Source organism: Amblyomma maculatum, chromosome 1 (assembly GCF_055883805.1).
Source record: "Amblyomma maculatum isolate TAMU_Amacu chromosome 1, ASM5588380v1, whole genome shotgun sequence".
Lineage (NCBI taxonomy): Eukaryota > Metazoa > Arthropoda > Arachnida > Ixodida > Ixodidae > Amblyomma > Amblyomma maculatum.
In genome coordinates, this window is record NC_139344.1 from 279,695,214 (window position 1) to 279,721,881 (window position 26,668).

The 26,668-nt window shown below is 44.6% G+C and overlaps 1 protein-coding gene across 3 annotated transcripts in view; it reads left to right on the top strand.

Annotated features, from left to right (window-relative positions):
• Nucleotides 1-25,623, top strand: part of Sec8 (exocyst complex component secretory 8) — a 96,970-nt gene extending 71,347 nt beyond the window's left edge. For all 3 annotated transcript variants that reach the window (XM_084591419.1, XM_084591417.1, XM_084591418.1), the window contains exons 20-27: nt 2,995-3,205; nt 9,218-9,316; nt 11,470-11,507; nt 11,591-11,705; nt 17,746-17,864; nt 21,612-21,707; nt 22,154-22,265; nt 23,642-25,623. In XM_084591419.1, the coding sequence (XP_084447545.1) occupies nt 2,995-3,205; nt 9,218-9,316; nt 11,470-11,507; nt 11,591-11,705; nt 17,746-17,864; nt 21,612-21,707; nt 22,154-22,265; nt 23,642-23,815 (964 nt within the window). In that variant the 3' untranslated portion in view covers nt 23,816-25,623. The remainder of the gene's footprint in view (nt 1-2,994; nt 3,206-9,217; nt 9,317-11,469; nt 11,508-11,590; nt 11,706-17,745; nt 17,865-21,611; nt 21,708-22,153; nt 22,266-23,641) is intronic.
• Nucleotides 25,624-26,668: the final 1,045 nt, after the last annotated feature.

The window sequence follows — 26,668 nt, forward strand, 5'->3', positions numbered from 1 at the left end:
TTAATTAATGGAGGCAGGGATAGAACATACTGTTTCATACCTGCATTGGGTCTAACAGTGTGATCTAGATGAAATGAAAAAGTGGCCACATTATTTTAAATGGAGTCTCAACAGTGCAGTGTGACCTAGTGGTTTGAGCATCAGCCTCATAGTGGGATGTGCAGGGTTCGGCCTACAGTGTTACTGGGTGCCAGTCAGTTTTAATGTGCTAGCACTAGAGCCCCCAATCACCATTTCGCCCAAGTCTGTATCTGTCTGAGCCCATTGCCAACCTGGGCAGTACTTTTTATCATCATCATCATCAGCCTGATTATACCCACTGCAGGGCGAAGGCCTCTCCCATATTTCTCCACTTAACCCAGTTCTGTGCTAGCTGCATCCACTTGACCCCTGCGAACTTCTTAATCTCATCCGCCCACCTAATTTTCTGCCGCCCCCTGCTACGCTTTCTTTCCCTTGGAATCCAGTTTGTTACCCTCAGCGACCATCGGTTATCCTCTCTTCGCACTACATGTCCTGCCCATGTCCATTTTTTCTTCTTAATTTCCACTAGAATGTCGGTAACTTGAGTTATTTCTCTGACCCACTCTACACGCTTTCTATCTCTTAATGTTACCCCTACCATTTTTCGTTCCATAGCCCTCTGGGTTGTCCTCAACTTAAGTAGAACTCTCTTAGTTAGCCTCCACGTTTCAGCCCCATAGGTGAGTACAGGCACGATGCAACTATTGTATACTTTCCTCTTGAGCAATACCGGTAAGCTGCTAGATGGGACTCAAACCCACTAGGACCTTTGGATCCCATGTTAGTCACTCTACTTCCAGGCCCTCTAGAGCACCCATTCACCGATTTTGCCTATGTCTGTCTGTCTGTCTGTCTGTGTGCCTGAAGCTGTTGCCACTTAAGCAGAACTTTTGAAATGGGAAGAGCCACAAGTTCTAGCTTAGAGTGTGCTGTGTACACCTGCATGCATGAAATTTAACGTGTGAAACTTGTGACATCAGCATCTGGTCTTGGATACATTCTTCCCGGTGGAAAAGTGAAAATTGTGAAAAATATCAAACAAGTGCTCACACTGTCAGCTTTCATTTTATGCTTTTACTGAAAAGTTTCTAAAGCGTGAGCCATCACATGTGATGTGCACTTAATGTGGAAAGCTGAGGCTTTAACCATTCACGGTGGTACTCATGGTTACACTGTACAGTTAATAGCAGATGCACTTCACCTTTGAGCTCTGTCAGCTTGAGGCACACAATGTTCAAGATTAGGCATTAGTGCTCTGCAGGAAACCAAGGCTTATCAGTGAGGCAGCTATTCAGCAGACAGGAGAGAGGTCACTTATACAGTGATTCTTTTCTAGTTAGTAGAAGAGAATTCAATAGCACAAAAAGTATATTGAGCACTGCAGACTTGTCTACAGTCATGCATGAACTGATAAGTCAGCAGGCGATAAATAGCTGTGCATGTACCGTCTGTTGCAGAAGTTTGCAGCCCAACGCGCCGGGCGGAGGAGCAATATCGCTCCCGAGAGGCGGCGCTGCGCCCGCCGGCGCTGCCTGGTGACGTAGCTATAAAGAGTGAGGGGGCTTGTTCTCTTTCCCTCATCCCGCAGCTGAGAGCAAAGATGTGCGATATCAACCGCGGGATGAAGGGAAGAGAACAAGCCTCCTCACTCTTTATAGCTACGTCACCAGGCAGCGCCGGTGGGCGCAGCGCCGCCTCTCGGGAGCGATACTGCTCCTCCGCCCGGCGCGTTGGGCTGCAAACTTCTGCAACAGACGGTACTTGTCAGTGTCAAAAGTAAGACCCGAGAGCATAGCTACCGCTTGCTTGTTTCTGAGGATCTCTTAAAGGGCCTGTCTCGCCACATTGCACAACATAGCAGAGGCTATGTGCTCACGTACACACATGTGCTGTGTGATTTATACACATGCAAGCACAATTACAGTAGAATTTTGATGGGCAGAATTTTGAGTGTTTCGAATTCACTTCCACCCCACACAAATGTTACAGATGCGGGATTCACAACTGCACCCTCAAGCAGCAAGCTTTGCGTGCACATTCTCGACACCGTGTTTGGCAGTTGCATGGTTTATACAGTGAGCAGTGGCTTGTGGCCTGCACATTGCTAAAGTCACCATCGCCATTTGTGTGGCATACACTAGGAGTTTATGGTGGCATTCTGCCAGTACATTGCTGCTGATGTTGTGATCTCTAGGTGTGCGGTACAAACTGTGAGCAGTGAGAGGTGACATGGCTGTAAATAAATGTGCATCAGCCATAATGCTACAGTCATTTTGTTTGTTTATTTATTTAATGGATAACTGTATCGCCTTACAGCATTACAGAAAAAAAGGGGGAGCGGGTACTAACTTAGAAAGGAATTCAAAATGATGCGCATAAACAAAACCGACAAGTTTCACAAAGCTAGTGATGCAGTCAAAGCATGAAAAATAGGTATCGCTATTGCTGATAGCAACAACTTCAGCTAGCAACCTGTTCCATTTGCAGGCCGTACTTACATAAAATGAACACCAAAATGAAAATAGAACGTTCCATCTTCATTAAACACATAAGACAACATACAAGGGGCACCTGCTATGTGTTATATGTTGTCGTTATGGTATGTGAGTTTGTGGTACTGTATTGTGTGCCACCCTTGATAACTTTCAGGAAGGAAGGCTGAGATACTGAGCTTCTGTGTCAGCTCCATGTGTATGTCTCAAGGCCAGCCAGTTTTCATGTTAAGACCCTGGAGTCTGTAGTTGGTCCTGCGCTTCATGATTTTCTTGGCACACGAATCCTTGCCTACTGTATGTTTGTGTTGCTTTTTGCATACCCATTTACTGAATGTTGAGATGACAGAAGCTTAGTTTTGAAATAGGAACAATCCGGAAAGTATATGTAGGTGGTTCAGTTGAAATAAAATTGGGGGGATGATTTCCATTTTCTGAGAACTGTGTTGGAACCTGATGGGTACTTTGCAACATGCAGGTCTCTGCCCAATTGGGCCAACCTGCAGTTGATGAAAGAGAACAAGGGTGCTGTGGATGTTGAGGAGTCACCTGAGGAGGTGCGACTGCGTAACAAGAAGGAGTCTGAAATACTCATCGGCAACCTGGCCAGTGGAACGCTGATCCCTCCCCATGAAATCCTTTCCGATGTGGTCCAGCTACGGGTGCTTGCCCAGCTACAGGAGAGCCTGGTATAGCTGCTGCTGTTCAGACCCCTTTCTTGTTTGTTTCTAGGTTTGTCACACTGCGTGTCCTTCTTGAAGAGCCGGTGACTAAAGGCTTCTTAAGATGAAATTTGTATTGGCCCAGCATGCTTGTCAAGCTTCAGCGTAGCCAGAATTACTCTTTTAAAAGCAAAAGCTTTTACTACTCCACTCCGTAGCTTCTTCACCGTGTATGTGTGTTTGACCTTGAACCTATGAGAAACCATGTGGCAGCTGTGACATCGCTCAGCCGCCATCACCGGTGGTGGCGCTGCCGCCAAAACTGACGTAACCGCGCGCTCACCTCTGCCTACTCACGTGACAACCATGACGTCACTCAACGGCAGCTGCGCTAGAGCCATGGTGCTTGCTCTGTCTAGGCAGCCTCCGATGCTGTTGAAAATAAAGACGAAGCGCCACTTTGGCACGAGCAGTGCACTCGCGCATGGGCTCGGACAGATTCTAAGTGACATAGGCCTTACAGCTGATTGTATTCCTTGTTAATCCCGCCATATATGTTGGTGCCGAAACCCAAATATAAACCAGGGACCTTAAATGCCAGTTAAATGCTCTTAGCCGATGCCAACGGGTCACAACGGATCTCGACAATGTAACAGCAGCAGTCGTCATGGATGATCCAGGCGAGATTCCTTGTGAACTATCTGCATCTCAGAGCTTGTGAAGACGTCAGGCCGAATCCTATCGTCCAGTGGATGTAGCTCGCCAAGAGGCAGCCGCACAGAGGCTGTCTATCGACTTGAAGGCCTTCGAAAGCTGCCACACGAGCGTTTTGAATGACCGTTGAGTCGATAGTCTATCGAGTCAGCGGAGCAGCTCAGAACTCTATCAAGATCTCGAAGGCCTTCGAACGTCGCGCAAGGTTGCTAGAGTTGACCCGAGGAGGGTCACGCATACGCGTGCACAGTGCGTTAACAATACAAAAACATGAACAAGCGTTATTATTTTATATTGTAAGGCAGCACTTGCACGAACGTCTGTTCTTTTCTGGAACCAGCTGGCACACAGCGCGCGACGCTCCGAGCAGCAGTCAGCGATGATAATGATGATGGATCTATACAGATGAAAGAGATGAAAGTTCACGCACTGCGCTCACACAAATCCCCCCAACAAGAGAGCGGCCACCCTGGTCGCTGATTACAGGGATGAGGGATGACGGGCATAAGGCTTTATGCGCGAGACGTGGACGATTTCTTCGGAGCGACGACGTCGATCTGCAACGGTGTGCGAGGGAATAATGCGATAGTTCACCGGAGACGTTTGTTGGAGTACTGTATAAGGGCCAATGTAACGATGGAACTTCTCACACAGGCCAAGATTGTGGACTGGTGTGCACAGGAGAATTTCATCACCGGGGTAAAAGGAGGGAGTTCGATGGCGTTGATCATACAGGGCTTTGCGTTCTTGTTGGGCATCTTCAGTGTTCAAACGGGCAAGTTGGCAACACTGGGCCATACGAGTGGCAAACTCTTCGCCCAGAGATTCAGACGTAGAGGAGGGAGCAGATAAGAAAGTAGTGTCGAATACTGTCGTTGGTTGACGGCCATAAACTAAAAAGAAAGGGCTATAACCGGTTGTCCGCTGAACAGTGGAATTGTAGGCGTAGGTGACGAAAGGTGAAACTTTGTCCCAGTTCCGGTGATCAGGAGCGATATACATGGATATCATGTCGGCCAAAGTGCGATGAAACCGCTTGATGAGTCCATTGGTGTGAGGGTGGTAGCTAGAAGAAATCTTATGGACGGTGTTGGCAGCGCGCAGTACTTCCTCAAGGACTTGAGAAAGAAATGTCTTTCCACGGTCGCTAATGAGAATACGGGGAGCTCCATGACGCAAAACTATCGCACGCAGGAAAAAATCGGCAACTTCAGAGGCGGCACCGGAGCGAAGAGGGGCGGTTTCAGCGTACCGCGTTAGATGGTCGATGGCAGTGACAACAAAACGGTTGCCGTCTAACGTCAAAGGGAGAGGACCAAACAAGTCGATGGCGACCGTGTCAAAAGGCACAGATGGGCAAGGTAGAGGTAGAGCATCTTGCGATGCTGGCAAGACGGACATGATGAAATATATTTGGCGACGCTGGCAGAAACCTCAGGCCAGAAGTAGTGGCTCTTGATAAGGTTGTAAGTTTTAAAGTGGCCTAAATGTCCAGCAGTGGGGTCATCGTGGTAAGCCTCCATAATTTTAAAACGAAGGGAGTGAGGTGCAACGGGTACCCACCGTTGACCCGTAGGGTGGTAAACGTCACGGTAAAGTGTTCCATGGTGAAATGGAACAGACGAAGCTGACGGCGCAAGCGACTGTTTGGGACAACTGATTCTCCACGGAGGCGAGCGATGATTGTGCGGCAGTAAGGGTCAGTCAGCTGCAGGTACGAAAAATCAGCATTGATCTCGAGTGGAGCTATAGCAATGGGTGCGACATTCAGGTGGCCAGCAGAAGGTTGACTCTGATGGCAGGAGGGAGAGGAGGCCATAGGTGGGGCCGCTTCAGTAGAAATCAATGGGCAGCGAGAGAGGGCGTCAGCGTCGAGGTGTTTTCGCCTAGATTTATAGGTGATAGTAAAGGTGTATTCTTGAAGACGTAGTACCCAGCGGCCCAGTCGACCCGATAAGTTCTTCAGCGATGACAGCCAACAGAGTGCGTGATGGTCTGTGACAATGGTGAAGTGGCGGCCATACAAATAAGGTCGAAATTTTTTAATCGACCAAACAACGGCGAGGCACTCTTGCTCGGTAGTAGTATAGTTACGCTCAGCTGCAGTAAGCGTACGACTGGCGTATGCAACGACTTGCTCTTCAGACACTGCATTGCGTTGCAAAAGAACCGCGCCAATACCGTGGCCACTGGCGTCTGTGTGAAGTATGGTGGGCGTGTCAGTGTCAAAATGGCTAAGCACAGGAGTGGAAGTGAGTGCCTGCTTGAGAGCTTTGAAGGCATCTTCACTTTCAGTGGACCAGGTGTAAAACACTTGGAAAGTCACGAGCTTGTGTAACGGGGCCGCAATTGTTGCAAAGTTCTGAATAAAACAGCGGAAGTAGGAGGCTAATCCAAATAAGCTGCTAAGCTTTTTCGGACGTTGGGGCCGAGGAAAATTAACGACAGCCGCAATTTTTTCGGGATCAGGCTGGATTCCTGCCTTACTGACGACATGGCTGAGTACTTTGATGGTCTTACTGGCAAAGTGGCATTTCTTGGTATTCAGCTGAAGCCCCGCCTGGGCAAGGGACGTGAGTACTTCAGTGAGACGCTGTAAGTGCTGAGCAAAGTTTGACAAGAAAGATGTTGTCGAGATAACATAGGCATGTTTTCCATTTCATGCCCCGAAGCACGGTATCAATCATGCGCTCAAAGGTGGTCGGCGCATTGCAGAGTCCGAAAGGCATCACGTTAAATTCGTAGAGACCGTCGGGGGTAGAAAAGGCAGTCTTGTCCTTGTCTGCATCGTGCATTAATTTACGCGGTAAAATATTAATGACCTTAATAACTTTAAAATAGCATCGCTATTTTTAAGGCGCATTATTTATGTACTCTCTACCACTGTAACCTGCACCGCCGAGAAAAGCAAACGCAATGAAAAGCACCGCTGTATGAACGTCAACGAGTTTCAAAAAAACAAAGTTGTCCTTTAATAACAACTGCAGTTACTAAAAAAGGTACGTTCTATTTTTTTTTGCATTTGTGGAGAGATTTTAGTTCTTTAAGCAAAACCGAAAGCAACGATAGTGACGCCACAAAAATTTGGCACCAAACACCAGAACTATTTCAACAGCCTTCGAGTTTTTCCATGTAGCAGCGGCACAACTCCTTCGAGTTCGATCGCGATTGAAAATCTCGAAGGCTATCGACTCAATCGCCTTTGAAAATGACTGTGTGACAGGGTATTACTAAAAAAATTGGTGTTTGAACAAAAGGAACCTTTTTAACCCATTGTTAGACAAATGACTCTATTCAGCTAGTTTTCTTATTATTTTCAATTAGTATGTAATCATTTTGTTTTTCTTGTGCCGTTGCTTTCTTTGGAGTTGTTTTCTTGAATCAAAATCTGTATGTAGCTTTTTCTGTGGGGTAAACGGCATTGGCATTGTCTATCGTAGCTGAGGTTGCCTGTCTACCTATTAGCGAGTGACAGTGTTTTCCAGTACTTACTGGATGCTCTTGAGTGTATGCCTGTGTGATCAAGACATCGGCAGGGCCTAAGAGAGGATGCTTTCATGATGAGAGATTTATGTAATGCCACAATGCATTGCATGGGCTCCGAGGTTTCATGCTACGCACATTGGTTTGGCACCAGCTAAAATTGCCACACAAAATGAAAGCTTTCAAAGCATCTTGAAAGGTTGAAAACAAAGGCTCACCGAAAGAGTGCAAGATCAAACAAGTAACAGCGCAAAGATGTTTCAGACATGTGCTCTCCTACAGGAGAAAGAAGAACTGAATAAGGGTAAATGGAGTACGCCTCAGTTCGCAGATGAGCCAACGTTTTGACAAGTGGACTTGTCTTCGTCTGGGCATAGCGATCATCACTGGCAGGGGTTTAAATACGCTTTTGCTTCGGAAGAAGAAAAGCTGGGGAGGGGAAAGTGGGTGTGAAGGAGTGGGGAGGAGAGGATGGGTGAAAAGAAAGTGGGTCATGAAGTGAAAGAAAAAAAAAAGAAAAAAAAATCTGCAGTATGTATTTATCAGCCTGGAACCAGGGATTCTGTGGCCTGCAAAAGAAATAAAAGTGGCAGTACCCGGAAAAACTACAATACCGGGTAGGTGATTAGTCACCACTTAGCGGGTTTGGCGCAGATACACCTTACAAAGGGACAGGCTATGCAAAGGGCCCTGATAAGGCATATATCTAGGGGGACAATTCTTAAAAGGTAGGGGGCGTTGGGGGGGGAGTACAAAGTCGCAGGATAATAACCGTACAGTGAACCATAACCGACAAAAAAAAAATAATAATCTTAAGTATGTATCTCAACCTCGAAACAGAGATCCTGTGGCCTGCAAAAGAAGTAAAAGCGGCAGTACTAGGAAAAACCACAGTACCGAGCCAAAACACATAGCCGCAGCCGTTCACCACAGCGAACCGCCTGCCTAAAAGTTGTAATTGTATATACATGTTTTGCTCGAATTCTTTGCCTCAATCTATCGAAAAGCTAGAACAGCTGATGAGCTGCGCTCAAATGTTTCGTTAGAAAGTAACATAATCATCAGCAATTTTTTTTCTGCCAGTTTAAGAATGCATATATGCTGCCTGCGGGTAGTTCGCTTAATGTACTGCAAATTTGGAATAAGGAAGACGTGTGTTTCTAGTTTTGTTATATACTAAAATCAGAATACTCTCTCAAAGTATTGCTTAAGGGAAAGGCAGATGTAACGAACATTCAAACATTTTGATCTTTTATAATCTTTATAATTACATGCATTCAAAATGTGCTACACAGTGCACATTCTTTCCTTGTCTTTTTTTTTTCTTCATACTCTGTTCTCTTCGTGTAGGATGTCTAACATAACTTCAGCCAAGGATTAAAATAAAGCGGTACACTCGACCTGCATGAAACCAATAACATATTGTTTGCCTTAATGTAGTGCTCCTCAAATAATTTTTATATTTGGCTTAGTTAGGCAATTAGCTAAGATGAATTATGCACTTTAATATTCAATTTACGACTGAGTATGATTTATTAAGTTGTAGAATGTGTTCAGAAGCTACCGATCCAGTTTTCTCTACCAAAATATCTCCTACGAGGTTGTTTTTTCCTGCATTAAAAAAAAAAAAAAAAAAAAAGACCCAAGGTACGAAATAAATGCCACGCAACTGCGCTCTTGCGCTACCTTATTGTGTATAGTACTACCAAACAAGCTTTGAGTCAACAAAGCGTGCTGCTCACCATCTTGAAATGAGCTCCTGACTCCACTTTCAACGTATTCTTGATATTTCGTCAACACATTTTAGGTAAACTGTTTCGGTTTTCTATTTTTGCTTCCCAGGAGTGGCTGAGCTCACGGATCCTTAGTATGGCAACCTGTGTGGTTCTCACACAGAAGCAACGTGGGTCAGCTTTCCTTCCTGCCTCTCCAAGAGAATCGGTGTGTACTTCTGCTACTATGAGTATTTTCTTGAATTGTGCTGCAGTTTAAATGCAGTTGGCTCCACCTTTGGGCCCCATTTTCTTGTATGTAGCCTCCTTGACCTGGCCCCTGCGGGTGTCCCTCTTTCTATGCCTTAGCTAGCTGGGTGCGGGCATTGTAGCTAAAATTGGTTTGAACTTCCACAGGATTTTGCGTGTATTATTCGAAATTGACTTAAAGTATGGTCAGGTTGAAATTGCACATTACACTGTGAACGTCACCTGTGGTGAGCCTATTTTTGATGGTCTCTTCATTTACATAAAGCTGGTAATAATCAGTCTTATCTAGAAAAAGCTGAGGTGTGTGGCCGGTGAATGCAATTACAGTCGAGCCCACTTATAACGGCCCCACTTAAGACGAACTTTCGCTTATAACGAACGAGACCGGAGCGACCGCCAAAATATACATTACTTCAATGGCACAAGATCGCACGTATAACGAACGTCCATGAGCGCTGCCGATCGGTTACAGCGAACGGACGGCGTAAACCCGGCGCCCCGATACGAGATAACGATGGGCTCCCATCCCTTTTGGTCTGCTTTCGCAATCCTCCTCGCAAGCGAGCTACCCTTTGCTCGCCGACGCGCGCTGCCTACAAGTGTCGGCGCGTGGTGTGGCCTCCAAGGCCACGCTGCCGCCCCTCCTCGCAACTCCGCTCCCCTCTCCTCTCGCCATTCCCTCGTCTTCGCCTGTCTCCACGGCGCCGGCCGCCGGCATAGTCTTCGAAGTTTCGTCGTTTCGTTTCCTGGCTGTTCCATTGAGCGGCCGTGCCAGGGGCGCGGGGCGCCAGGAGGCAGGCCTCTCCATACGCTAGCGGTTGTACTGTTTGCACAGGCGGACTGAATGCGCAGCGGCGCACTGTACTTTTCCTGCCGCCCAATACCACTTCTAAAGTGCAGCCTCTTGATTTGGGCATAATACCCTCCTTTAAGGCATCATATAGGCGCCGCATTGTGCAGCGCTTGCTCATCGCCGTTGACCGTCAGGCCGCTAACTTGCCGCTCCGAGTTTCATTGTATTCAGCCCTTGAGATGGTGAAGGCGGCCTGGGCGGAGGTGACGACCGCTTACGTGCGAAACTGTTTCCGCAAGGCCGGCTTCGTCGACACAGTACCGGACGTCGGGCCTGATGCCTCCGATGATGATGATTCCGGCGGCGATTTGTGGCAGCGCGTCGTCGACTCCGACATGGGAGGCCCTGGCATTGGTTGGCAGGATTTTATTTCTGCGGATGAAGACGCGGATTTTGCGGAACCGTGCATGGACGAAGGCATCGTTTCTGAAGTGCGGGCCGAGAGCGACGCGGAAGAATCAGATGAAGATGAAACGTCTGAGCCAGCACCCATAAGCACATCTGTAGCAGTGGGCTATATAGAGGGCCTCAGACAACTTGTCTATGCCAAGGGACTCGGCGAAGAGCACGCTAGTGCTTTAAATAAACTGGAGACCGCCCTCATCGCATCTGCACTGCAGAAACAGACGAGCATCACAGACTTTTTTGCTAAGAAATAAATTTCGTGTTTTGACCGCCAACTTTTTTTTTTTTTTCTCTCTTTTTTAGTTTGTGGTCCAGTTACTACGAACTTCGGGATATAACGAACGGACGCCGCGTGGCGGTCAGGTTCGTTATAAGCGGGCTCGACTGTATCCGGAGCCCTCCTTTATGGCATCCCTTGTAGCCTGTGTTGCATTGGGCTGCTAAACCCCATAAACCAAACTGAAAAGTGGAGAGCACTGTAAGGACTGCTGCAGAGGTACTGCAACAGCTTTTGCATGTACTCCTTGCATGGTTTGGTATAGCACGAATGTAAGGTTTAACATATATTAACATACCGACGCTGCACACGGGGGACTTTGAGAGATGCTGAATGCATCTGGTACTACAAATTCCACGTTTGTGTCCATGGCAGGTGAGGAGCGCTCAGTAGCATTGGCCAGATTTGAAAGGTCTGTGTGCAGTTTTTTTTTAATGCAAGCATCTTGGCTTTGTTTGTTTGTTTGTTTGTTTAAAGTTGTTTTGCAGGAAATCTTTCTTGGTCATGACCCTCTTGAGATTGAATGAGTTGGCAGCCATGGCAACGCTGTTTTGAGACATGATGTTACTGTTTGCAGGTTCAGGATCTGCCCCCCCTGCCAGATGCAACAGTCCAGTAAGTATTCAGTCCTTTTATGCCTGAAACTGGAGCAGTTACTTTTTGTCAATAGCTTCGCTCTCCTCTCTTGACTTTTTCAGGACATTGGAGGAGCTGGCAAAGGAATTTCAGGAAATTGCTGACACTTGCCTTTTGGTGTTGCACCTGGAAGTGCGCGTACACTGCTTCTTTTACCTGCTTCCTGTGACTATTCAGGTAAGTGCTTTTATTAGTTGCTTTTATGGTGTTGATATATTAGTGTGAACATTCAAATGGGCAATGAGCCTGTTAGATGTTTCAAATTGCAAGGTGCTTTTTGCAGTTGGAAACAGCTTGCATGGCACCATTCATTATGTCATGGAGACTTCAGTGCTTGTAAAGGCAGGTGTATGCAAGGACCAGGCATGCATTTCTCACGTGCTGGAAGGATGGGTCAGGCTGCCCTGGTAGAAAGTTTCAGCTGTGCAGGAAAGCGGCTTACTGGTTCTGCAATTGCTTTGAGTGCACTGAGTGTGGAAGTCATGTCTCTGAGCCGTTTACAAAGAAATGCAAAATGCTAAAACTGACTAAAGCAATTGTGGCATGGCCAGCTTTTTTTAGAGCGCAGCTCTTTGGTGCCCGTTCCTGGGTTTCGCGTTGGCGGCGTCGGTCTCGTAACCAGCTCCGTCCCCCTTTCAGCCCCCCCCCCCCCCAGTTCGAGCCGGTGCTTCGGCAGCTGGAAAATCGCAGAAAGGGGGAGGGGGGTACACTCAGCTGCAAACGATGGGGGCAACTGGAGAACACGAGAAAAGGAATGGGGGGTCGCCGGAGGTAGCGCTAGCACCGACTGATTGATGCCACTGCCGCCGCTAGCGAGTCAAGACAACGTGACTGCATAGAACACCGCCGCCGTGCAGAAAGAGGAGGAGGGGTCCCCCCCCCCCCTTTTCCTGTTGGCGGCGAGGGTGCTCTCCGGTTGCATGCATCCCGTTCTCACTCGCTTCACTCACTAGCGGCGTCAATGGCATTAGTCAGTCCCTGCTATCTGTTTGCCGTGTAACGTTCCTATGGGCCCACGCGCTGCTTCCCGCAACCTCCCAATAACTCGATTGCTCTCTTCATTTCTCCGACCACAAAGCTTCTTTCATGACAGCCAAGAACTGTTAGTGGAGTGTTTTTTGAAGGAATACGTGTGAAAAATTAAAAAAAGTTGTCTGTAATTGTACATACGTGTCTTGCTCAAAATCTTTGGCTCAATCTGTCGAAAAGGTGAAACAGCTGTGAGCTGCGCTCGAATTTCGCATTAGGAAGTAACGTAATCGTGGGCAATTTTTTCTTTGAGTTTTCTGTCTAGAAGTTTTCTGTCCGAATCTTCGCCGTGCAGTACGTCCCGGACAATTTTCCTCGGTTAGAGAGCCGGCTGTAGCAACGCCGTCATCAATGCTGATGTAATCGGCGAGTGTCACCGCATCCGGCAGCACACCTCCGAAATCCGGGCAGTCATCTGCATTGTCGTCTGGCGACACTTCTGCCACTGTGTCATTGCAGGGCTCAGGCAAAACGAAGCCACTGTGTCGAAAACAGTTAGCGATGACGTGCGCAGGCGTGTTCTTCCAAACGTAGGCAAGAATGTTGACCGCGCTCAGAAGATCCACGTCGTACTGCTTACCGACTTCATGGCACAGTAGCATGCGTTCCAGCACGCGCCTGCGGTATTTAGTCTTCACATACTGAATTATACCTTGGTTCATCGGTTGGAGGGCCGATGTAGTGTTGGGCGGCAAAAAAACAACTTCAATGTTGTTCAGTCCGGTGGCACTGTTATGTGCACTACAGTTGTCAAGGACAATTAACACCTTGCTGTTCTTCGCGGAAAACTATCGGTCTAACTTTTGTGTTTGGAAGAGCAGGCACGTTCTTAAAGCACCGTGACTTTTGTGCCTTTCCAGTGACGACAAGCGGCAAGCGCTCTGTCCCTGTCATGTTTGCGGCTAAAAGAACGGTGACTCGTTCTTTACTCCTTTTTCCTCCAATGCAGGGATCTCCTTTCATTGTCACAGTCTTGTCAGGCAATGCCTTAAAGAAAAGTGCTGTTTCATCAGCATTAAAAATGTCATTTGGATCATATGCTGCGATATGTTCCAGCAGCTGAGCGTTCTTCCAGTTGTTGGCAACATCTTCGTTGACGGCACCTCTTTCGCCGCACACAGTCTTGAAAACGAGACCATATCTGTCTCTAAAGTGCGCACACCACCCTTCTGACGCTTTGAATCCATCGATATGCATCATCAGTGCAAACCTCTCGGCCTGCGCCATGATGAGGGGTCCACTCAATGGGAGGTTTGCATCACGCGAGTTGACCACCCACCGAAGCAAGGCTTCTTCCAACTCCGGATGAGCTGCTGTTCGCAGACGCTTTCTTGACGCTTGAAACTTCTCGCTTTCGAACGCTTGAAGAATCTGTTCTTCATTTTTTACATATGTGCTTAAAGTACTCCTTTTAACGTCATATTTTTTCATTGCTTTTTGTCGGGAGAGCCCGTTCTTAAGGGCCCGCAAAATTTCCACTTTGGTAGCCAAGTCCTTGGCCTCTTAGCTCTTCGGCCGTTTCGCCGGTGTTGCCATTGGGGGCGAGTGCGGTGATACCAGCGCACAACAGAGAAGCAATGAGCCGCACTAAAGCGAGCAGTCTTCAATACAACAGCGTAGCGCACCGACAGCAGCAAAACGACAAACTGGCACCGCCAGTAACGTCAACTCGTGAAAAAACAAGAAAAAGCGCCCATCCAGCCACAAGTCGAGCCATGGATGGATGGATGGATGATAGTGGCTCTGCCCTTTGTATCGGACGGCAGCTTGCGCCGCCTAGCCAAAAAATTAAAAGAAATATATTTATCTCTTCCCTATTTTTAGCTTCTAATTTGCCCGTATCTGCCCCCCTCCCTTTTTTTCTTCTCTTTATTCTCTTGACTTTTTCCACCAATCCTCTAACCTCTCTTTTGTTATCAAAACGCGTTCCTCATCCATTCGTCCATCTTCCCCAGCAAATCCCAGCGCTCTCTCCAGATCTGCCGCTTTTCCCGCGGGGAGGGCAGGACGAAGTTTTTGGCACCTTAGAACAACATGTTCCGTTGTTTCCGCCTCAGTTCCGCACGCCGCGCATAATATATCTACTTCCTGAAATTTTTTCCTGTACGTTTTTGTTCTGAGGGCCCCTGTCCTAGCCTCAAACAGCAATGAGCTCCCTCGTGAGTTGTCGAATAAACTTTCTTTCTTTATATCCTGTTTTCGAGTTCTATACATACCCAATGCTGATTTTCCGTGCATTCTTTCCTCCCACATTTTCCTTTCTGCCTCCTTTACCTGCTTTTCAATGCTGCTGTTTTGCTGCGGTGCATCTCCAAACTCTAGGTACCTAAATCTGAGCTTTCGGGTTCTGTTAGTCCATTTCGTATTCAGGCTTTTCATGAAGAGGTGCTTGTACATTTTTCGTGCCCACCTTGATTCCTCCATTTTGGTTAGTCTCGGATCATATTTTAGTTTGCTAATTGCCTCTCTAACCTCAAATGATGCCCAGCCCATATCTCCCTGGACTCCTTCATTAGGTGTGTTGCCATGTGCTCCCAATGCCAGTCTACCTACCTTTCTCTGTCTGATTTCAAGGCCTGACTGTACTTCTGATTTCATGCACAGGACTGCATTTCCAAAAGTGAGTCCTGGTACCATAACACCCTTCCATACCCCTCTAACAACCTCATACCTGTTATAATTCCAGAGGGCCCTGTGTTTCATAATATCCGAACTCCTTTTCCCTTTGTCTATCGTAATTCTTTCATGCTTTTCTAGGTAATTTTTTCCTTCATTGATCCATGTGCCCAGGTATTTATAGCTCTCCACATGTTCAACCTTGGTGCCTTGTATTTCCAGCACATCCCCCCTTTCATCATTAAATACCATTATTCCTGATTTTTCGCTGCTAAATTGCAGTCCCAGCTTTTCGCCCTCTTCTCCACAGATCTTAAGCAGCTCCTGCAACCCATCCCTCTTATCTGCCAGCAGTACAATGTCATCCGCGTACATCAATCCTGGTAGAACTTGTGTTACTTTCTGTCCTCCCTGCATATAGCTTGCATCGAATCCCATATTACTTTCCTCCAGGCGCCTTTCCATTTGGCTCATTTATATCATGAAAAGCAGCGGTGACAGTGGGCACCCTTGCCTAAGCCCCCTTTTTATTTTTGCTGGTTTTGTTGTTTCCGTCTCCCATACTATCACTGCTTCATTATCTGCATACACTTCTTGTATGAACTGAACCAGGTTTTTATTCAGGCCATATTCCTTCAACTGGTCCCACAGTTTTTTCTGATCTACACTGTCATATGCCCCTTTAATATCTAAAAACGCTATCCATAATGGTCTCTGACTTGCTGCTGCTGTTTCTGATGTCCATGGCGATGCTGCTTTTGGGTATCGCTATTGCGCCGCGTTCGTCTTATTTTCGTTTTCGAGCCTCGGTAGCTGCCCGAAGTTGTCCGAATTATCCGTTGTGCGGTCAGATCCGTCCGAATTAACGAGAGTTTCGTCCCATAGACTCCTATACATAATTTTGGGGACCAGGCGCGAAGGTCGAATTATCCGATTTTTTAAATTAACGGGAGTCAAATTAACGAGCTTTTACTGTATTACTAGCAAAAAAATAATTGCTTGACTTTCCCATGGCCAGTCACACTGTGGCAGATCTTATTCACCCAATGCATGCTTGAAAGCAGCACAATAGTGGTGCGCAAATGGCCCGTCGTGTGTGTGTGTTTATATATATATATATATATATATATATATATATATATATATATATATATATATATATATATATATATATATATATATTATAAACACACGCACACGACGGAGCATTTGGATGGTGGGCTTTCTTTGGAGCACGATAAAAAAAGACAATGTGAGCTATATCATATAGAAAACGATTCATTGAGTGATTTCTGAAGGTGTTCTACAACTTTTCATATCACACTTGGGGTATGCAGCCAATACTTTAAAATGTTGAGTAATCAAACATGGTTAATAAATTGGTTAAGGGGAAAATAAAGAATATCATAATTTTGGGCTAGTGCCAACATTATACATCTGGTTCCACTCTCATCTGAAGCCTTTCATATTTAAAACCTTGGCTCAAGTTATGTGAGACAACCTGTGCAAAGCATTTTCTGCTGGCAGTTTATTAACTGATGTTTAAGCACAGTGCTTTTGCAGTGTTCTTAAAAAATCTCAAGCTTTGAAAGCTGAAAGTTTTGGCACTTGTCTGGAAAATTCAAATGGTGTCACATGACTGGGGAAATGTTTTCCCAAATATTGAAGGAAATTACTTTCTATAATGCAGCAAACTTGTATATATATTGGAAGAATTCAGCAATGGTCAAGTGCAAAGTTTAGTGTGGATGTGAAATGAACTTATTTGGTTGATGGTAAACTGGCAACAAGACTAGGTGTGTTTAATGATAAGGGGGTACCAGTTGTGAAGCACCTGCTGCTACAGTTTTGACACAGATCTCACTAGGCCTTATTTCACGCCAGTATGCTGTCAGTCCACCACAGTGCTAGTGTGGGTACACCGCATTCTTGCTTTTGCACAGCAGACGGGCATGATGAAGCTTCTGTCCTTTATGGTTTAGTACTACACAGAGACAAACTGAAGCAGTACTGAAGCACTGCTGCACTTCTAATAGAAGTTGAAACAGAATGCGTTGCCTCTGCTTTGTGTCACAATGTGTATTTGATGAGTCAGAGCATTGCATTTCCATGCACGTGGTTCCTCTGCTTTAATTGTGGTGCCGTGAGTTCATGCACGCCTCGTGGGTGTTGAAATGCCGGCTGGCCACATAATTTCATTATGAATATTGGGTGCATTCATTGCATAAAGGAAATAAATTGTTCTTTGATAGCCAGAATAGGAGCAGTGTTTATTATGAAAGTGCATTAGTCATGTGTATAAACACAAAATTATTTTTTTCCGATTATGTGATGCATGGAATAAGGAGTGGCTTTGAATGAAGGTTACATGATTTCATCTATCTTGTTTTTGAGCATGGCACTGGGCAACTGCAGTGTATTAGAAAGTGCAAAACATTGTCTGACTCATTAGAATCTTGATTGGAGTGAGTATTAGAATTGTGGCTGCATTGGTGACCCTTAGTGCTGGCATCACACGTTGGCCATGCTAAGAGTTATGCGACAGTGATTTAAATACGTATCCTGACAACAGGGCAACTTTGCGGGAGGTGTGGACAGCCAGGAGCCTGATCCTGAAGTGATGAAGCTGAACAAGGACCTCTCAAGCATCGATGAAGCCATGACTGCCTGCCTCCAGCAGCGGAAGCACAGGCATGTTTTGGGCTGATGCCACAATCTCAAGAAGGGCGTGCATCGTGGAAATGCTGGGCTTGCTTAGAATGACTGATTTCAGTTTGTTGAAAACTTATTGCGAGCTCGATTTTGGGCCTGCTTCTCAAATATTGAGCAAGAGGTTGTGGTGACTGCTTGGGAGTAGGGCCCCTAGTTTTCTGCAGTTCCATAATTTCAGTAGAAATAGCAGATACAACTATTTTTCTCAAAATTATATGCCAGGAGCCGCATTCTCTTTTTCTCTTTATTGATACCATTGTTGTCAGGGGCATTAGAGGAATGACAGTACAATGGAAAAACCTGCTGGAATGGTACAGTAGTTAGGGCACTCGACTACTGTTCCCAAGGATGCGGGATTGAATCCCGGTTGCGGCGATTGAATCCCGGTTGCGGCGGCAGCTTTTCGATGGAGGCAAAAAGCAAGGCACCCATGTGCTGTGCATTATCAGTGCACTTTAAAGAACCCCAGGTGGTCAAAATATCTGGAGCCGTTCACTACGGCGTCTCTCATAACCTGAGTCACTTTGGGATGTTAGACCACATAAAACCAGTACGATGGAAAAAAGCATGAAATGGAAGCTTTACACGCCACGGTAAAGGTGGTGTGTTCAGATTCACTACTGCTGAGAGTGTCGATAAAATAAGTCGTAGACTAGGTGAATTCACGAGATTTGCAATGTTTTCGAGCTGACTATTCTTGTTAAACGCTACTGCACCTTCAGAATGGGGTCAGGAAATTGTACCTCGAGAGAAAAAATTAAAACTAGATTGAAAGCTTAACTTCAGTTCTCTGATTACATGCCAAATGTCCCAGCGTGCCCACAAGCAATACGGAAGGCTCCAAAATCGTGGTGCGAAGTTATCATTAGTGGTCTAATAATGCCTAATGGGCACTGTAGGGGAAGTGTTATAGTTGCGCTTTATATCTATCTCAAGTGTCAAAATGTATTGGCAGGCTAGTTGGTGAAACATCTTATGACAAACAGTGCAAACACAAACAGACTGGACAAGAAGAGTGACAGCACTTTGTTTGTCACCGTTCTTGACCAGTGTGTTAGTGTTTGTGCTGTGAGAAGCTATCTCAGCTGGCCTTGCACATAATGTGGTAACTTACGACTGCATGTTGTTGAGTATGTGCAAGGTAATAGAGGTACAAACTAAAGGATTATTGATTAAGTGAGTAGAAAAATGTATGTACGCAAATGAGGATCTGCTAGGAGAGCCGAAAACAGGAGCCATTAATGCTGTCGCGTCAAACTCCTGAAGGCAGAGCTTCAGTGTCCCCCAAATTTTTTTCGTGTTAGTAATGCTTTCAAACTCAACTGCACAATAGTTCAGTGTTGTATGTGAACTCATTCTACAATTCTTTTTGTGTTGAACGAGTTGTAGAAAGCTTGCAGAACTTAACAAAATATGGTAAAAGACTGGATCAACATTCTCTGCATTCTGTGTGTGAGGAAAGTTTTTTTTTTTTTTTATAAACTTAATTTCTTTTTTACAAAACAGTTTGCACAGACATGTGTTAGCTGTAAGCAAGATAATATACCAAAAAGCTACAATCCATCAAAATGAAAAAAAAAAAAAAAGCTCATCATTGCATTTGTGAGTACAACAAAGCAAATAAGGTCAAAATAGATGGCATAGATGTTAAGAACCCTCTTCTGCAAGGTCAGAAAACTGAAACAGGAAAATGCCACGTTTTCAAGCCTTTTTCTGGTATGCAGGTCTACCACAGTTAGCAAAACAATTGCTTTTTATTACTTCCCAGTGGCCTCCAGCAATTAAACTTAGACACAGCATAGAAAATGAGACATTCCAACGGCTACAATGATTCTAAAAAATTATGAGTGACATTTAAGCTCCACCTTTAATTGTATGACGCAACAGTGTAGGCTAGCAGCCCTCATATAAAACCTCGCTTTAACCAAGCCGTACAGACATGCCTGTGCAGCATAGGGGTAACGTGAATCCAAGGGTCCTGGCAGACTGATTCGGACATCTTCCTCCCATATGAAAGGAGAAACCCAAGTTGGCAGCTCCTGCCAAACATAACGTCATGCAACTCTACGTTCACTGAGTGTGCGGCGATGTCAGCTGCCAGCTACCGCCTGCCAGCGTTGTATATGATTTCTCGCACATAACACCGACGCCAGATTTTCGATGAATGGTGCTTTTAACGCCGTCGCGTTAAAATACTTTTTTTTTTCTTTTTACCTGCAATATTTTGCAATTAGAAATTCTGGCCTCCTGCTAACACTAAGGCAGATGTGAAGTGGTTTTCATTAATTGCATTTTTATTTCGAGGACTCAGCTGAAAGCAAATGCTATGTCTTACGTTTATTACACCTGTGAGTTTGTCTCAAAGGTTTGCCCCAAGACATCACCGAGAGGTCTTGCCTTTGTCATTGCCCTTGACACACCTATTAGAGAAGCAGAGTGCGCTGTCCCCTCCCCACCTCCCTATGTGCAGGATCCTTTGCGCACATGAGCACCCCTCAGTTCGAGCTTTTAGTTTCGAAGCTTGAGAAGGGCTTGCCATGCAGGAGCCTCCTGCCACCCTCCAGATCTGTTGGTCTACAGGCTCTAAAGGGCTGTGTCATCTTTGCCATCGGGGCCCATTCGTTGAAAGAGACTCAGGACTAATGAAGCAGGCTTGTATGAATAAACTGCCGCATTCTAACCACAAATGAACTACTTGCACTTTTAAGCTTGAAGCGATATGTATTGCAGAAACAGTTCTGTGAGTACCAATGCTCAAGGCCAGGCATCGCTGCTGTCCAGCCTTCATCATCATCATCTTTATTTTTCACTGTGAGGTACATGTACATGGATTATTAGTATTACAGAAGGAGGTCCCGAAGTATAAACTGTCCGGGGGACCTCCTTGGGCAGTGATTGGGAGCGTTGATATTGCAAGGTTGTATTGAATAGTAGAAAATTTTAAGTTAGTTCTCTCTGCAGTAAATGCATTCTCTGCTATTGAAAGAGACACTTAGTCTATTTTTACTTGGAACAAAAAGTAATTCTCTGCTATTGAAAGAGACACTCAGTCTATTTTTACTTAAAACAAAAAGTAATCCTCATAATACCCAGAAATGTGGCGCAACAAACACAAACACAAGCGAAATGTTTGTTGCGCCACATTTCTGGGTATTATGCAGCACCAACTAGCCCCTCAAGCCGTTACTTTGAAGTAATCCTCAGTGTCCCTTTAAACATCATGGCCTGCCACGGTGGTTGTGGGATGAGATGTCAACTGCTGTAGCCGAACTGCAGAAATGCTGAGATTGTATGCAACAAACAAACAAATGGAAAATGAGTTGGTTTGTTATGGCTCCCTTCTTATATCGGATTTGTGCCATTTCATTGCATGTTGAACAACCCCATTAGGGTCAAGATTAATCTTGAGCCTATGTGTAGGTTTGGGATATTGAAACCCACATAGTACCATCATCTGTATCATGAGTGAACTAGTCTGCTTTTCAGTCATCAACTGCGCCATCAGTTTCAACAGGATGTTAGGTAGTTCTAGAAGGTGGAGTTATTGAGGGCCTCATTTATAGAGGCAGCTTTATAGGATGGGCTGCTACAGCCATGCCACTGGCTGCATGCACACAATGCATAGCACAGCAGGCCAGCTCAGTCTGGAAGAGAGGCAGGGCTGCAGGAGCATGTGGCTCATCTCTGCGCATAGTGACATACTTGGTGTTTTTTGCATTTCTACAGGTACATTTTTGAAGGCCTTGGGCACCTCATTGCTTCTATCTTGATCAACAGCACATCCAGTATACAGAAGGTCAATGAGAATGGCATCAAAAAAGTGTAAGCCCCATCATTGCTGTCCTGGTCTTAACTTGTGAGCTTGGAGTGATCATTAAGTGTCACTATTGACACATGCAGACACTAACATATGAGTATATAATTATTTTCAGAGCAGAAGTTTAAAGCAACACATGTCTCATTGCAAGTCTGTCTGGAAATCTTTCTCGTGTAAATGTGTAGACATCAGTGCATGTGCATTGTGTAGTGAACTTGTGACTGCTGCTGTATTCCTCCAGGTGGTGCTTTGTAATGCTGCATTGCAAGAATGGAAGTTTGCCACCATCATTTGCTTAATGCTCTGTGATCCCTTTTGACATGGTCAAAAATAAATGGACAAGATTGTGTGTCAGGCTGCTTGTTCAGTACACAGTGGTAAAATGATGGCCAAGTTGCTACAAAATTAACTTAAGCCAGGATTCTGTGTGATGTGTTTGTATCCTCTCCAGTTGCAGGGACATCTTTGCAATGCAGCAAAACCTGACCAGTATCACCATGAACCGTGAAGTGGCCCTGGATTACGCTAGGCAGTACTTTGAGCTGTTTTATTATTCTCCAGAGGTCAGTTGAATGTTGCTTTATTTATTTTTTTTACTATCAAATCATTCAGTTATATGTGTTGCTATCTATGAAAAGGAACACACCAGTCTGTGGCAATACGAGTCAATTGTGCACTTGTGCCTGTTCTAAGCATCGGAACATGCTCTACCATGCTTTCTTGCCAGCTACTTTAGAGTGCGCGCTGACAGCTATGCATTCTTAAGTGCTGGTTTGTGGCATAGTCAACTTTTTAAATCAGATTCACTGTTCTTAAAATTATTGCTATTCTAAAAAAATGCATGTATGCATCATCGAGCTTATGTCGGAGAGTGTCTGCAGCTAGAACAGCCACATGCACATTGCCACGGGATTGCGTGTTCCCTTTCATACTGCTTCTAGCTGTACCACCTGTTATTATTGGCTGTTTCTTTGTTAGAACGTGCAGCTTTTGTTAGAAAGCCGAAAAATGTTGTGAACGATGCAGTCTTTTGCTCATTATGTCCAGCCATTTTAGCGGCGAAAAAGCCAGAAGGCCCAGTGACTCTTAATTTGTCATCCCAGTGTGCCGACAGTGTGAGGGCATATGCTGTGAGATCTGCAGCTTTTTGCCAGCGTCAGGTGTGATCATGGCCAGTAGCATAGATGGATCACTACTGACCGGTAGCATGGGACCTGTACCCATATGGTCGTGCATTGGGCTAGCTGTGTTGACCGCTGGCTGAACAGCTATTTCTTTCACGACCTTGCTTTTGCGGCTATGGAAGTGAATTTTGGGAATGGAAGTGAATTTTGGGAATGCATTGGAAGCAAGGGTAGAGAATTTTAGCCTTTTTCTGATGTTGCTGCTTTCATACGAGAACTCTTGAAAGTATTAAACTCTAAATCATGTTTACCAGATATATTGTGTATCTAAGGCTAGGATATACATAAGTTCTTTGTTGCTCATCATTTCATGAACAGCAGGGAGATGAAAAATTGCATTATGTGAATGTGTGACCATATAGACTATAAAGCTGTGCTTGTCCAATTTGGGTGCTTGATGGTCTTGGTTTTATCCCTCTCTGTATTTTTGCAAAGTCGTACCAGTTCCAAATTAATTTTTCTTTATTTCTGATGGTAGTTGAATCCTTGGTCTGATATTAAGACCAATCATATTTGTGACACACTAAAGATACTTCTTTGAGGTGCGTTCTAATAAGTTTAATGCTGTAGCTCATTATAACTTTGTGTGGGGGTTAATAGGATTGTGTTCTAAGTAGAATAATTGTGCTGTGGAAAGTATGTATGCTTCAGAAGTTTAAATGACTTCATGTTAAGAAATAATTTGCCTTTTTCTAAATTAGCAAAGCTGTCTTGAACATACTGAGACTGACACATTTTTACATGCTGTTTTGTAGGACATCTTGAACCTGATAGTGGAACATGGTGCCCAATTTCAAGAGATGGAGTACAAAAATGTTTTGCTCCTGCTTCACCGGAGCCTTCCAAGCAGTGACCGGGATGCAGACAGCCTGGATGCCCTGCTTTCTAGACTTAGAGACATCCTCAATGAAGTGGCCGTTGCAATTTAGCAATCAGCAAAGTTAGGTGCTTATCCTGCAGTTCAGTACAACTGATGGTGAGAGAGGGATAAAAGTAAGAGACTTGAGCCATGTGTGTCGTCTGTACACAGTCTTCTATTCTGGCATCCACATTCATCACAGCATGGGTTGGAGTTACCAACAGAACCACAGCAGCGGCCTCCATTAACCAGAGGATGCTTTTGCAGTGTCCCAGTTGCTTATATTTGTGCATGTATGAATGTGTATATACGGTGGCACCTGCAGGTGATGAAAGTTGCACGACATCGTTGGCCTGCATCTTTTTATTTATACACAAGGTAACTGAAGGGCTTTTGTATTCTTAAACCTTTAATTCAGGCCTGCCTGGTACACCTTACTTTGTTATGGCTCTTTTCTTTGTTGACTCTAAAAGTAAAGTATTTTATTTAATAAACAGCTGTGCCTTAGTTTTGGTTACATTTCAGTTTTGCATTGTTTCTAATTTGTTGAATCAAGTTGAGGTCACAAGATGCCCTGTTGTCTTGTCTGTGTATAATGTTAGCATGCTAGCATTGTGAATAAACCTTGCTCCTCTTGGTATAACAGGACAGTAGCCACTTACGTGCCTTACATGACTGACAGCTTGCTCGTGCATGTTTTTTGTTTGTGTGTTTGACTTGAATTCACAGATGTAGTATCCCATTCTGTTTGCTGAGATATAACATCTTCAGCTTGTGACTTCCAAAGTTTATATATGATGGTCTTGTTTAGTGCACCTGAGAATTTCTTTTAAGATCGATGAATTCTTGACAGCCCGCACTTTTTAAGCAGCGTTACGAATGAATGGAGCCGTGATCTGACTGTGCTTGGTAGCACTGGTTGTGTTAAATAAAGGGTGGCGGTCTACATAGTGGTTGCTGTTTGCCTCAGTGAGCAATTATCCATTGGACAAAAACTGAAGAAAACGTGTGTGTGCATAATAGTCATGATATTTTACTTGTAAGGTCATGTTTTTCAAGGTCCACTATGGCTGCCAAAGTACCAGAGGCATGAGAGTTTGTTAGAAATCAGTTTTAAATTACCTTTGTATTTTGAATAGTTCGGTCAGAGGTACATGACTTCTTGCCAGAAATCGGTGGCCTACACATGAACCAATCGGAAGCTGTTGCTTGCTAGAACCATTGAACTTGACCAGCTCATATTGGCTGCCAGATCTGAAGAGGTATGTAATGGAATTTTTCACTGCATCTTTTATGGCACTGTTGCCTTGTAATATTTTCTGATAATCTGTTCTGGCAGTAATCTTTTATAGCATTTTTTTTTTAGATACTTAGGCGATAATGTTAGGATCTAGGTTTGTGTTGCTTAACTGTTAGGTCTTTTCACTGTCTTGGAAAAAGAAAAAGAGAAAAAGCTTTAGGAAGGACATTTTGTGTTTGAGTAAGGTGGTATATTGTAGCCTTTGTTGCATGTGAAAAGTGTTGCTGCCAAATTTTGTACATATCTGAGAATTTTCAAATTGGGCTTTTTCTTTGCTTTCAGCTATGCAGAGGAGCACATTTCCATCTGTTAACACTCTAAGGCTATTGCTTTGTATACGCAGCCTGCTTGTTAATGATGTTATTTCATGCATGAAGGTTCATCTTTGAGAATGACAGCTTTTCACTGTAATCAGTTCTTGTTTAGCTTTAAAGCACCATGGCACTGTCTGACTTTCTTTTTTTTCTTTTAGTGCTTATAAAACAGGGAGTATTTATGTATTTTTTAGATCATCTCCTGTATAACAAAGTTTTACGACTAATAGATATGTGCAGTCATAATAAATAATAATACAATTATTTCCTTGTGGGACCGTTGTCTCGCATGGCTGTGGTTTGGTGTCTCTGATTGGCTTTTGTCCTCTTTGTGTAGTTAATGAAAAGTTCCCCCTTGGTAAGCTATTCCTAAAAGATGCTTTACTTGAAATGACAATGATGAACATTGCTGCTGCCAAAAAATTCAGCCTTGAAAACTGTTATTTCTGTGCTCTTCAAGCTATGGGTGCCCTAAGTGTGTTTACTGCAGATAATTTTCAGAGAAGACTGTGCCTCATTTTCTAGTCTGCACACAAACCTGGGCATCAGTTTCACAAGTTTATTGCTGAAGATGTTCATGATATTTGCAAAAGTTGTGGTGGTAGGTTGGAGGTGACCTTATAATACCATCCAGGATTTTAATTTCATATATATTCCCAGTACAGTGAAATCTCAATAATTTGACCTCCAGTAATTCAGAAATTTGGAGCAGTCCCGGCCAATGCCCATGTAAGTCTATGGCGTATAGCTCTTGTCAGTTCTGATATGGACATACTTGCATCATTTAATTCGAATAGGGGAGCCAGCGATCACCGAAATAGACCTCCTAGGTCCTGAATTCGATAAAACAGTGATGCCCGCACACTTGGTGCATGCTATGGCAGGCACATCATAATTGTTATATAACCATAATTGTTATATAGTTGTTAATAATCATAATTGTTATATAAACAAACAGCAGGTGTAAGCTATACTATTGTCAGGTAATTGTCATCAGTCATGTTAAGTCTGTTGGATGACGTCCTCTTTCTCAGTGATTTTGTTACATATGTTTACCTTGGCTAATTTATCTCTGCTGACCTCAGCTACATGCAGACATATTGTAGGTTTGCTGTATGAATATTGGTTAAGAAACATAAGCAATAAACAAAGCAAACGTACTTGATATAAAAATTTCACTAGCAGCAATGTTCAAGAGTTGCAGATATTTGCAGCTGGCAATACACAAATGACGCAGTGCATTGCTTATGATGAAGGGCTGAACAATGTTTGTTGGCATTGCTATTGTGAAATGACAAAAATGGGATGA